The sequence below is a fragment of the Pleurodeles waltl genome, chromosome 12 (genome assembly GCF_031143425.1).
Source record: "Pleurodeles waltl isolate 20211129_DDA chromosome 12, aPleWal1.hap1.20221129, whole genome shotgun sequence".
NCBI lineage: Eukaryota > Metazoa > Chordata > Amphibia > Caudata > Salamandridae > Pleurodeles > Pleurodeles waltl.
In genome coordinates this window covers 213,079,708-213,093,430 of record NC_090451.1, presented here as the reverse complement: position 1 = coordinate 213,093,430, position 13,723 = coordinate 213,079,708, and the positions used below count along the sequence as shown (strand labels likewise).

General features: G+C 44.8%; 1 protein-coding gene across 1 annotated transcript in view; it reads right to left on the bottom strand.

Annotated features, from left to right (window-relative positions):
* Positions 1–13,723, bottom strand: part of DPEP1 (dipeptidase 1) — a 142,583-nt gene that overhangs the window by 94,507 nt on the left and 34,353 nt on the right. Inside the window, exon 4 of the mRNA XM_069216653.1 lies at positions 10,242–10,392. Coding sequence (XP_069072754.1) covers positions 10,242–10,392 — 151 coding nt within the window. The remainder of the gene's footprint in view (positions 1–10,241; positions 10,393–13,723) is intronic.

Genomic DNA, 13,723 nt, shown 5'->3' with positions numbered 1-13,723 from the left:
ATTCCTTCCCTGGCACTGATAGGGGTCTCCCCAACACCCCACCCCCACCCCGACTCCCTCCCCTACAGCCCCCACCACCCCTGCCACCCCCCAAGGTGGCAGGGCTCCCCTCCCCACCCCGACCCCCGACATTACCTTACACATACACACCCGACACGCACGCAGGCACCACCAACACACATACACGCGCACACACCGACATACATGCCAACATCCACACACACAGTCAGACACGTATACCCACATTCAAACTTACACGCACACATCCATACAGACATACCCACAGACATACACGCACTCATTCCCAAAACATGCAACACCCCCGCAAGCATACACGCACTCACACACCCCCTACATACACAGACGCACACCCCCATGCACCCACACAACACCCCCCACCCCTCTCCCCTAACGGACGATCGACTTACCTGTTCCGTCGATCCGCCGGGAGGGGACGGGAGCCATGGGAGCAGCTCCGCCGACACCACACCGCCAACAGAACACCGCCGCGCAGAATCACAGGACGTGATTAGCTGGGCGGTGATCTGTTGGCGTGGCGGTGGAGGTGGAGCAACCTCCACTTCCGCGCCGCCCGCAAGTATGGCTGTTGGCGGCTCTCCGTCGGAAAAACTACGGAGGGCAGCCAACGGTCATAATAGGCCGAGCGGCAAACCGCCACTACTGGCGGTCTTCCGCACGGCGGTCCCTCGGCGGTCTTGATAAAAGACCGCCGAGGTTGTAATGAATCCCATAATGAGTACCTCAGTCTTACCCAGGCTGGAGAAATGCGCTCCGAGAGCACAGGCATTCTCAATTTCCTCAAATCATAGGGGATTTTGAAGTGTGAGTCAGGGTTTTAAAGCAATGTACGGAGTTTACGCTGTGATCGACATTCCTGAATAAAAGTCACTGCTAATCTTCTGCAGAGTTTAATAATTCGATGGCGTTTTCTGTTGTTTGTCCCAACGTTTCCCTGTACCCTTTGCTTTCAGGACCAGTGTGCCTGCCCACTCTAACACAGCGTGTGCTCGGGTGAACTGCTTAATGGCAGAGTTACCTGAGCAGCCTGTCCGGGTGACCTAATGGTGGTCTGATGTCACATCTTTGACTTTCATTCCCCTATGCACCAGCCCAGCTGCCTGCCTAACTATTTCGTTTTTTAATTAGATTTTTTTATTGCATAGTAAGAGCAATAACATTTCACAGTTTCACAGCGCGATTGAAGATATCCATTTCTTTTGACAGATCCTAGCGCCAACATCCAGTTTAGCGTGGTGGTTTTGATGGACCCAAGTATCGTGCTACCTACACTCGAGAGCGTTGCCTAACTGTTTTAACCCTGCACAGTCCAATCCCTCAATTAAGCTTTAGCAGTCCCTGCTGCCTCCACTCACTGCTTTTCTTTGTTGATCATCGCTTTATTTAGATTCCAGATATGTTTGCTGTGATTTGTAAGCGCTCTGAATGAGGAATTCTTGGCAGGTTCCTTTGAGTGACCCTGCCTATTCATTCTGTTCACTTTCTAGAGCGTGAACTTTGGTTCTGTTTAGCCTCTATGTTTAGCGTTTATTTAGGTCAGGGCCATTGGAATTTTGCAGCAGGGAAGCAACAAATTATGCGGCAGGGTTGACTATTATGCGGCAAGAAAAGCCAAATTATGCATCAAGATGCAGCACATTTTTTAATAGTATTGCTTCATTGTTTTTGAATTTTTAGTTAGTAATACTCTCTGGGCACCTCATTAGAACCAGTTTAACAACCAAATACAGAAATGAACAAATGAAAGATGAACCGTTTACTGTGTGAATGGCCTTCCACTGTGTGAGAACAGGTCGCCACAGTTTTAGTAACTTTTGATCCGTTTGAACTAAAGACATTTATTTTGTTAAAATCTGCAAATTATACAGCAGATGATGGACTGTGTGACAAGTGTGGCAAATCCATAACTATGCAAAAAAAAGCTGTGCCACATAATTGCCTAATTCCGGTGGCCCTGCCTTAGGTTCTCTCTCTGCCCTACTATATGGTACTACAATTGCATTTGTGCAGCAATTACTACCTCTGATGAGCCGCTGAGCTTTGTAGTGAGTAGCACGCTACTCTGGAACACAAGGTTAGTGGTTAATCCAATGACTATTGGGCTTAGTCTCTCCATGCATGTTACATGTTCACTGTTACTAGTTTTTCCCTTGTATATCTACCTTATTATATACTGGACCTGTCAGCAAGTTCACTGCCAGTACCTGCTCAGGCTCCCTTGCACAGCTCTGCACTCACCCAGCATTTATGTATTTTGCAGTAGCGGCTCGCGGGGCGGAAGCACTCTGGTGGTAGGAGGTAGCAGTGGAAAAAATTAAATGAAATGTTTTTTTTAAAAAGAAGAAAAAAAAAAAATTACCTCTTCGTTGCAGTTCTGTGCCGCGCTCCTCTGTCCCTTGTCGCTGCTGCAGGCACAGGCTCCTGAGACGGCCGGCCAAACACACACGCGCTCTGAGGGGGAGTGCTGAGCACCCCACCCCTTTTAAAGAAAACAATAATAAACATTGTTTATTATCGTTTTCTTTTAAAGTTTTGCAGCTGCCGCTGCTGGCGGGAAAGCAACGCTCCTCCACCCATACAGAGGAGCTGCCACTCGTATTTTGTATTTCTTCAGGTACATTAGTGATTGGGTACAGTATTTAGATAGTATCAGTGGGTTTTAAATCACCTTATAAGTAGGCGACACTCGGCGTAAGGTTACCAGATGACTCCATGTCACCTAGGACGTTATGCACCAGTAGTGGGCATTTCTTTTATTAATCATGGAGTAACAGAAGTGAACTAGGACTACAACTCCCAGAATTCATTATGTTGTTGAACAAAACCCCAGGAGTGAAGCGTAGCATCCCTGGTGACATGGAGTCATCTGCTAATCTTACATAAGTGAGATTTCTAAGAGAGAAAGTGCCTTAATGAACACTTCCCGACAAGCACTCAACAGCAATTTCAAAGGGCTGCATCCCATTGGTGAAACTGCTGGGGTTGAAGGCGAGTACCAATCCGTAGCTGCAGATGGCAACCTCGTGACAGCTGTTAAACTTTAATAAACCTCTAGTTAATGAGACTGGTCTCACTTTCACGTTCTCAGGATAACACAGGTAACACAGTAATTGATATAAGAGGCTATTGCCAAACAGGGGAGGCCATTGACTCCATTAATCTGATGCTCTGCGACCTAATTCTATTAATCTGATGCTGCTGACTCTGCTTTTGGCAGTTCAGAGGTGATCTGTTTATACTGGTGTTTCATGCTAGGACACTGTGTGCCCTTTTCAAACCAGACTTTCTGTGAAGATCCCAGTGTCATCTGCCTAGGTGAGTAAAGGTAAGGGGATACAGTCTAGGCTTGGATGTACGGGTCCTTCTACAATAAGGGTGTAACAACATTGTGAAAAGAACTTTATAGGATTTGAGGGATTTATAGTTATTTGAAACCTACCTAATATTTATTTGCATTACTTTTATTATTATATGGTACAGCACCTACTTATTCTACTTTTCTTAGTTTGGCTGTGTATGTTTTATCTTTGCCTACTCGAACTGTTAAAAAGCACTGAGGAATCAGAGGACGATATGTGTGAAACACGTTTTGGCTGTCACATTGTAACCAAAAGTCCCAGCAAGAAAATGTTTCTGGCTGTACCATCAACAGCTAATATCTCCAAGATAGCATTTAATGGTCACTGTACAGCTTAGGAACTCTATACATACAAGAGCAGGGGTAGTAATGGTAATTGTATTTATATACCGCTTACTACCCCTGACGAGGCGTTGAAGCACTTTTCATCGAGTAGCACGCTACTCCGGAACCCAAGGGGAATTAGTGGTGGATTAGTATAGGGAAATATGAGTACAGTATTGGTATTATTATGAGTTAATTTGAGCAGAGCATATGTGAGTTTATTAGTTGGATTGACTAGAGTAATGTAGGGAAAGAGAAGGGAAGAATCCAGAAGTGTTAATTGGGATTTTATAGTAATAGGATGAGGCTTGGGATGAGTTAAGGAGAGATGTAGGAGGGAAGAGTCTGTGGAAAGGGTTAGGTAGATTATAGTAGCAGGAGGGGTTTTGGATGAGTCAAAGGTGAGATAAATGAGGGAGAAATTAGTAGGGTTGTTTGGGAGATCATCGTAGTAAACTGAGGTTTGGGGTGAGCTAGATGCGGTAAAGGAGGGAAGAGCTTAGGCAGGGTTATTCTGGAGAAGAAAGTAGTAGAATGGGTTTGGGATGAGCAGAGTGGAGATGGAGGATAGACTGATAGAGACATAGGGTGACGGGGAGACAGAGTAAAGCTTACAAGAGAGTAAAGTTATATTATTTTTATTTATTTAGTATTTTTTTTATATATATATAATTTTCATTTATTTTTGTACTTATAATAATTATTATTATTTTAAAATGTAATTATATATAATTTGAATTTTATTTATAGATTTAATTGTATTTATTTTTATTTATTTTTCTCTAGTACAGTAGGAGTAGAGAAATAAATAGCTATGTAAATACATAAGAGAATATATGTGCAAGGAATATAATAATGGATATAATAATATGAGAAGAAAAGTAGTATTGTATAAACACAGACTTTCAAGATTTTAATATTTGAAGTTAATAAATGTACTTTTCTAACATTAATTTATTTTTCCAAAATTTTTGAATAGCAAAATGCTTTTGATAATAAAACATTTGATCATTGTGCTATAAAAACGAAAGCAGGGATTCTTAAGTATCTAATTTAACAATTTATCTAGGAGCTATGCAATGACCTATGAACATGTTAAGCATAGAATAATATACACATGTATATACACACACACATACACATACACACACACATATATGTATTTTTAACCATGAGTAGATATATATTTGTTAAACTGGCTTAAAGAGTATGTGTATAATTTATTATTATTATTAAATAGTAACGATACACATTTCTTAAAGAACTATACATATCTAGAATATACACATAATCAGATTATAAATATTTATCAACACAGGCGTATGCAGTCCATTGCTGTTTGAATATGGTTGTTATGAAGGAAAGAGCCAACTCTAGAGTAGTCTTCTGAAGGCATGATAGTCATCCATGGATCTTATATTTAGGGGTAATCAATTCCATAGTTTGGCTGCTTGAACGGAGAAGGATGTATCACCTATTGTCTTTTTCTTCTATGGTGCTGTTCTAAGGTGGGGTGCCCGTCTTGAGAGGAGGTTTCTTTGTTGAATGTATTTGGTTACTTTGTTTCTGATGACAAGCGGTACTGTTCCATGTATAGCTTTGTGGGTGATACAAAGCAGCTTGAAAGTGAATCTTCTGGCAACGGGTAACCAGTGTAGTGCTCTCAAGGCACAGAAGATGTGGGCTTGTGGCTTTACATGTAATAGTAGCCTGGCAGCTGAGTTCTGAATACGTTGTAGTTTTTTCATAATAGATAGAGATGATCCATGGTAGAAGCCATTGGCATAATCCAGTTTGGATAGTACAAGAGAGATAGTAGCCTTATAATATGATTTTTGTGAATTAATTATGACTGGGGTTTACCGTTTTATTATAGTTGACAACTAGAAGACACTAAATATTGCTGTATTTGGAACTGTGAATAAAGTTTTGTATTTTTAATAACATATGTTTGTCACTTTGTACACATAATGTAGTAGGATTTCATGTATGAAATTTATTACATCCTCTCTAATTATAATATGTACCTATGCCAGTACTGAGCAGTATTTATCATTTTTACAGTTAAGGGTAGTGATGTGGTACACTGGTGTCACTGCAAGGCCTTTGGGAATTATGTATTTCATCCTTAATTTATTTATTAATAACATTGCACAAGGAGGACCTCCTGAGATCTGTATCTTAGTAGCATCACCTAGCTTTTACTAATTACACAAACATACTTTCCTCCCTGATACTACACTATGGCATCATCACCTAGCGTGGTGTGTGCATCCACTCTTTGGCACCCAACACAGATTCTGTCTTAACGTATGCTATTTGTAAATCTTGCCTCCACTCATTGGCTCCTGTAAGCCATAGAACAATGTTCAGTAATGGTTATGCTCTGGCCTTACTGCTCATAACTCATGGATGTCAATTACAGCTCCTGCTTGTAATTCAGCTCCTTTGGTGCGGCCTTTGTTTCTCCTGGTCTCAGGGATCATGTAGTTTCTACTACATGCTCTTTCTTTAGAAACTTATCAGGAAATAGGAGACTGATGAGTGGTAAAGAGTGGGGAAATGTGATCATCTTTGTGATGCAATCAAGGGTCAAAGTGTGCATAATGTCACTTCCTCCAACATTTGCGTTCAGTTGTCTCTCTATGCTCACAAATAGTATAATGGGTATTAGTCTTGGTGGGCGCGACCACTTCTCTTCAAGTCAATAGGGACACTGTTTCCAGTCCTGGACTTTTGCATGACTGCCTAATGCATTCTGTGTTTTGTATGTTTTTTTGCTTCCAGTGAGCTAATTAAACCATGTGAGAAATTGGGTTTCTGGTTGTCAGAGATACGCACCCTGTCCAAGCAGGATCCGCAATTCTAGTCAGGGCAAGTCACCAAAATACCCTAAATTGACCTGTGCTCAACCCTTGGAAGCTTGGCACAGAGCAGGCAGGCTTGACTTAAGAAGCAATGTGTTAAGTATTGTGCAACACTTCAAACAGTAACTAGTGAAAACATCACACAAAAAGATCCCACACCTGGTTATAAAAATAGAGCTTAATTTAATGAGCAAAATGACAAAAATTCAATAAGTAGAAGTTGAGATATGAATTTTTAAAGAATACACTTAGTTGTAGTGCTTAGACCTTAAAACGCCAACAGGGCTATCTGGTCACCCTAGACTGGGTTAAATCCAAAAGTTCAGGCTGACCGCAATGGAGAGTGGGTCAGATACATTCCCAGACAAGTCCCACTGAAGTTTTACTTTCTCAAGAATTGGGCTAAGAGTCCAGTTCGTGGAAAAGAAGTTCGCAGGAACCAAGGAATGTATTCCTGGTGTTGGACCATGGGCGTGAAGAGTCGGCTGGGTGCTGCGGAAGGGCGGACTGGAGCCTCACAGTTACAAGTGTCAATGCATAATGTGCGAAGAGACGAACTTGTGGTGGCTTGTGCTGATTCTTTGGATGAGTAGTGCGGTTCCGGAGTGAACGTGCCCATTCGCAGTTGCCAAGAGCCCAAAAGCTTGATTTCTGGAGCCCCCAAAAAACTACTTCTAAGGGCCCAGGATCCGAGAGGCACCTCTTGAGGGTCAGGAGCTTGCTGAAGGCAGGTACAGGACCTGTGGGGAACCTGTTATGTCCCTGAGGCTCAGATCAGGAGACCAGCAAACTAGTCCTTGGAGTCACTCTCGGGTCCTGGGATCAAGATGGAGAGGGGTGAAGGTCCAGTTCTCCTTCCCAAGGCAAGAGGGCAACAGGTCAGCACAACAAGAAAGCAGTTCTTCGAGAGCAGCAGTCCGGCAGAGTAGCAGCATAGCAGTCCTTCTTCCTAGCAGAGTATCCACAGGTCCAGAGGTGTACTAAAGTGGTGGTATCAGAGGTCCTGTACTTATACCCAGTTGTGCCTTTGAAGTGTGAGAGACTTCAAAGAGAGGCCTTTGTGGTGCACAGAGTCCCTGCCCATGCTGCCCTGGCTCCAGACTCACTACAGGGGGGCATGCAGCCCTTTGTGTGGGGCAAGACACTGTCTATTCAGGAATGTCAGCCCCTCCCTCCCATCCTGCTTAGGATAGCCCAGCAGTTACACCTAAACTCCACTTGCGTGTGGCTGTCTAGAGGGAATGCACAAACTTGGCTGCCGCCCCACTCCAGACATGTATTGGAGACAGGCAGAAGGCACAAAATGGCTAAAATAAGAACATGCCAACTTTCGGAAGGTGGCATTTTCAGAATTACATTTTAAAATCCAACTTCACCATAAGTTGTGGTTTTAATTTGTGATTCCAGAGACCCCAAACTAGGGGTTCCCATCTCTTCCCAATTTGAAATTACACTTATAAGGTAATCCCAGTGTTATCCTATGGGAAAGATATGCCTTGCAGTACTGAAAAATTAGTTTGAGAGTTTTTCACTACTAGGACATATAAAACTTAAAAGTACATGCCCTACTTCTTAAATACACTGCACCCTGCCCATGTGCTGTCCAGTGCCTGCCTTAGGGGTGACTTATATTAAAAAAGGTTTAGACCTGGAAAGATGTTTAACTTGCCATGTCGACATGGCAGTTTAAAACTGCACACAAAACCTCTGCAATGGCCAGCCTGAGACATGTTAAAAGGCTATTTAAGTGGCTGGTACAATCAGTGCTGCAGGCCCACTAGCAGCATTTAATTTATAGGACCTAGGCACAGTTAGTGCACTTTACTTGGGACGTATAAGTAAATTAAACATGGCACTTGTAGATAAGACAGTGTCATCATGTTTTAAGCAGAGAGCACGTGCACTTTAGCAGTGATAATGTGACCAAAGTCCTAAAGCCAACAAAAACAAATTCAGCAAAAAGGGTAGGAGGAAGGCAAAATTTGTGGGGCTGAATGTGCAGAAAGGGCCGAGTCCAACAGACAAACACATCTGAAATTAAAGATTTGTAGGTGAAATTTTCAGCACTGGATAGGGTGTCCGTAATGACCAGTAGTGAGGTGGTCACAATAGTGGGACTCTCAGGCTGCAGCCCAGGTTACAGCTGAGCCAAAAGTGACTTGAGGCCTTCCAAATATACATCTATCCCAGGTCGACCTAACGTTATTTTACAAATGTGGGTCACAGTCAGACATGTTTGAAGAGCAAGCATAGGCTACAGTGTTTTGTAAAGCAGAATCTGCTTAATCACCATGAGGTGTAGTAATATCTAGCCAACTAGGAGTCAACTTTGGTTCTTGGTCTGAATTTTTGTTCTCATCCCTTTATCATTATGTATGGGGCACTTCTCGCTTGTAATCGGTGATCAGCATACCAGTGACTTTAGGAAGGGAAACCTACCATAAGGTTCCCACTTATTGGACTCGCATCATCCAAGTAAGTGTCAGCATAGAGAAAGATGGAGTGGCTCCATAAGATACCCGACCTTTGATCCTGCCGATGGCGAACTCATATTGATAGGAAGAGTTCCTTGCCGACATGGATCTCAGAAGCCATCTCAGGGTGGAGAGGAGATAACTTGTCAAGACTTATCTTTTCAGCTTGAAGTGATGTCATAACGTACAAATGTCTACAAGGGCTGGGGAAGACACTACTCCACCTTTCTCCAGGGACATTGGGGTGTTATGGTTCCTTGTACCCTGAGGCTTTGTCCTGCCTGTGTAGTGCTGAGTGTCTTTAAGGCCTGTTGTGAAGGAGCTTGAACTGTTGTGCCTTTGACCTTGAGCAATTGGTGGCAAACCCATCGCATGGAGCCCATCTTTTAGCACAAACTGACCTTACCCTGGAGTGTTGCAGTTCAGCATGTAGCAGTGGTGGAGGCTCTTACTACAGACAGTTACTGCTCTGAGTGCAGTAATATTAGCTGTACCAACTATAGAGTGTTGAGGCAGAGTGTGTGGAAACTGTAGAGTCTCTTAGAATGGTGTGTTATAGAGATGGTTGTTCTAACCACAAGCTGCTACTTCTCTAGGTGTTGTAGCAGTAGAGGTTCTGGTGTTCATGAGTTACATATGTATGCGTGGTAGCACCAGATGCTACCGTGGTCAATTACTGCTTCCATGAGGTAAGGGCTGACACTCTGACCACTATGTGTAACATGTTTAGGTGTGGTAGTGCTGAGGCTCTTACCACAGTGTGTTACTGCTATGTGTGTATCAATTGTAGCTCCTCTAACCAAGGAGTGTTGAGCTTAGCATCTGGCAGTGGTGGGAATCTTACCACAATGTGTTACTGCTTTGTGTGTAGCAATTATAGCTCCTCTTTCCACAGAGTGTTGCATTGTAGCATCTGGTAGGTGTGAGGCCTCTTACCACAGTGAGTTACTGCCCTGTGTGTGTGGATATGGTAGCACCTCTTACCTTGAAGTGTGCAGCTGAGCATGTTGTCTTACAGCTCTAGGCTTGGTAATGGGAGCTAATCTTAACAAGGAGTATTGAAGATGAGCGTGTGGTGGTCCTGCAGGCTCTTTTCATCATTTGCATTGCTGTGGGTGTAGTAATTGCAGTTGCTTTTGCCACTTTTTGTTGAGATGTGGTAGTGGTGCAGATTCTTACCATGGAGTGTTACAACTGTGGGTGAGGGTCATGTATCGGGTCCCCAGTTGATATAGGGTCCGCAGAGCGCCCAAGCTGCTGTCCATGGAGTGTCCTCCTTCTACACCGATCAGGCTGGCAACCTTCTTGTTTCTGAAAGCATCTCTTATTTCTGCAAATAAAATATTGTACGTTTTATCAGTGGTCAGAGGCTTGAATATTTCATACTATAATCATCTTAGGTTTTCACCCTCCTGCACTGTGGTCTAGTGGCTAAAATGTGCCCAGTTAAATGTATTTCACAAATTGATTTATTTGTGGCATTACTCTGTTTCCTTTAATTTGCAAATTGTTTTTGTTTGCAACACATTGATTTGTTTTCACAAATTTACTGGGCAGAACTGTATAGCAACACTGTTATTTTTTTATTCAAATCAGATTAAACATTGCGTTTAGTCATGAAGGTGAAAATAGATTGTCTTGATGTGGTAACCACTAGTCTAGGCTCTCATTCCATCGCACAGATGTGGTTGTTATCTTGTTTCTCACTTACCCCGTCTTCATCCCTTGGCACACATAGAATTAGTTTTGACTTGTTGGTGCTCTTCAATACTATTATAGGAAAGCCAGTGTATTAGTATTATAAGGAGGGGCTTCGGCCAGAAAGTTACATTGTGTCACGTCTTGCCCTCAGAAAGGAGAGTGCTTCTATTACAGAGCACGGCCTGGCGTGCTCGTCCACGAAAGCTTTGCCTACTGATGCTGTGTAATGTAAATCGATTGAATGACAGCCCACTGGTATGTTTATTGGGTCGGTCCACAAATATCTGATTACCCCCACCGGCCAGGCCCACTGATTGTTAGTAGGCTTCATGTGTCATCACCTTAGTCACAGGGGACACTTGTGCATCCCTCTAGAAAGCACTGGTCTGCAAAGGTGCCCAGTGGCAGCACGTCTTGTGATTCTTCTGCTCTGGAAACCACATACTGCATGTACAGAGCTTTGACCTCCTAACACCCAACTCACATGTTCTGAATTCTGGGCAGACCAAGGATGAATCTAACAGTTAAGATGATGTCCTCGCCCTGTCACTTTCCTCCCAGTACCAAAGGCTCCCACACACTTAGCAAATACACTGCTAAGGAAGGACTAAATAAGAGTAATTGCCTGGATCTGAACTGGGTAGCCAGTAGCCTGGATTCATATTCCTCTAGGACTATAGAAAGGACACAGCATAGGCAGGCCTAATGCTCTGTTCAGGGCGAGAGCGTGAAGGAAAGTATACTATAGTATGATTTTTTTAACAAAATTTGAAACATCTGCACTCGAGTCCTTCTGTGGCTTACGTGTGTCTTTTATGTAAACTTTAAAACTGCTGATATTTAAAATTCTATGATCTTTTTATGCATATAATACATGCGAACTCATGAGCAAACCAAGCCCATGCAGGATACACTCTCCCCAATGGGAATTAGAAAGTGCTGACATATACTTCATTTCATTAACAGCTCTTAGGTTTTCCTCACTTGGGGTCCGGTCTCTTTTAAAAAGGGATTTTCACAACTCTGACAGGCAGAGGCCTAGTGTCTCCAACAGCCCTTGCTCTGGTTGTAGGTCCAAGAGAAGCCATTGCTTGTGCAAGACAAAAACTTATCACTATATAATCTTTTGACATTGTCAGAATTTTCATTCCATGTTCAAAAGTGATTTTAATAAAGAAATGTCTTCTCGAAAATCTTTGCTCATAATTTTCTGGTAGAAATACAACAAACAGAGCCACCAGGTCCTCCTAACTAGACATCCTCTTGTAACTGTGCCAATACTGAACTAGGGAACTCACCATAGGCTCTTAGTGAGCGGATGAGGATTCAAATCAAATCAAATCATTAACATTTATAAAGCGCGCTACTCACCCGTGCGGGTCTCAAGGCGCTAGGGGGGAAAGGGGGGTTATCGCTGCTCGAACAGCCAAGTCTTTAGGAGTCTCCGGAAAGCGGAGTGGTCCTGGGTGGTCCTGAGGCTGGTGGGGAGGGAGTTCCAGGTCTTGGCCGCCAGGAAGGAGAAAGATCTCCCACCCGCCGTGGAGCGGCGGGTGCGAGGGATGGCAGCAAGTGCGAGGCCAGCGGAGCGGAGGGGGCGGGTGGGGACATAGAAGCTGAGGCGTCTGTTGAGGTATTCCGGTCCCTTGTTGTGGAGGGCTTTGTGTGCGTGGGTGAGAAGACGGAAGGTGATCCTTTTGCTGACTGGGAGCCAATGCAGGTGTCTCAGGTGTGCGGAGATGTGGCTGTTGCGGGGTACGTCGAGGATGAGGCGGGCCGAGGCGTTTTGGATGCGTTGCAGGCGGTTTTGGAGTTTGGCGGTGGTCCCGGCGTAGAGGGTGTTGCCGTAGTCCAGGCGACTCGTGACAAGGGCGTGGGTCACGGTTTTTCTGGTGTCGGCGGGGATCCAGCGGAAGATCTTGCGGAGCATGCGGAGAGTGAGGAAGCAGGCGGAGGACACGGCGTTGACTTGCTTGGTCATGGTGAGAAGAGGGTCCAAGATGAAGCCGAGGTTGCGGGCGTGGTCTGCGGGGGTCGGTGCGGTGCCGAGGGCCGTGGGCCACCAGGAGTCGTCCCAGGCGGACGGGGTGTTGCCGAGGATGAGGACTTCCGTTTTTTCAGAGTTCAGCTTTAGGCGGCTGAGCCTCATCCAATCTGCGACGTCCTTCATACCCTCTTGTAGGTTGGTCTTGGCGCTGGCGGGGTCCTTGGTGAGGGAGAGTACAAGTTGGGTGTCGTCGGCGTAGGAGGTGATGATGATGTCGTGCTTGCGTACGATGTCGGCGAGGGGGCTCATGTAGACATTGAAGAGTGTCGGGCTGAGCGATGAGCCTTGAGGTACGCCGCAGATGATCTTGGTGGGTTCTGAGCGAAACGGAGGGAGGTAAACTCTTTGGGAGCGGTTAGCGAGGAAGGAGGCGATCCAGTCCAGGGCCTGGCCTTGGATCCCGGTGGAGCGTAGGCGGGTGATTAGGGTGCGGTGACAGACGGTGTCAAAGGCAGCCGAGAGGTCGAGGAGAATGAGGGCGACTGTTTCACCGTTGTCCATCAGGGTTCTGATGTCGTCTGTGACTGAGATGAGGGCGGTTTCCGTGCTGTGGTTGGTTCGGAATCCGGTTTGTGAAGGGTCGAGCAGGTTGTTGTCTTCCAGGAAGGTGGTCAGCTGTTTGTTGACGGTCTTTTCTATTACCTTGGCTGGGAAAGGTAGAAGAGAGATGGGGCGGAAGTTTTTCAGGTCGCTTGGGTCAGCCGTAGGTTTCTTTAGTAGGGCGTTGACTTCAGCGTGCTTCCAGCATTCGGGGAAGGTAGCAGAAGAAAAAGAAGAGTTGATGACGGTCTGGAGGTGCGGGGCGATGATGTCGTCGGCGATGCACAGTGTATGGAAGGTTGGTTGATGCACAGTGTATGGAAGGTTGGTTGATGCAGTGTGTGGAAGGTTGGTTGATGCACAGTGTGTGGAAGGT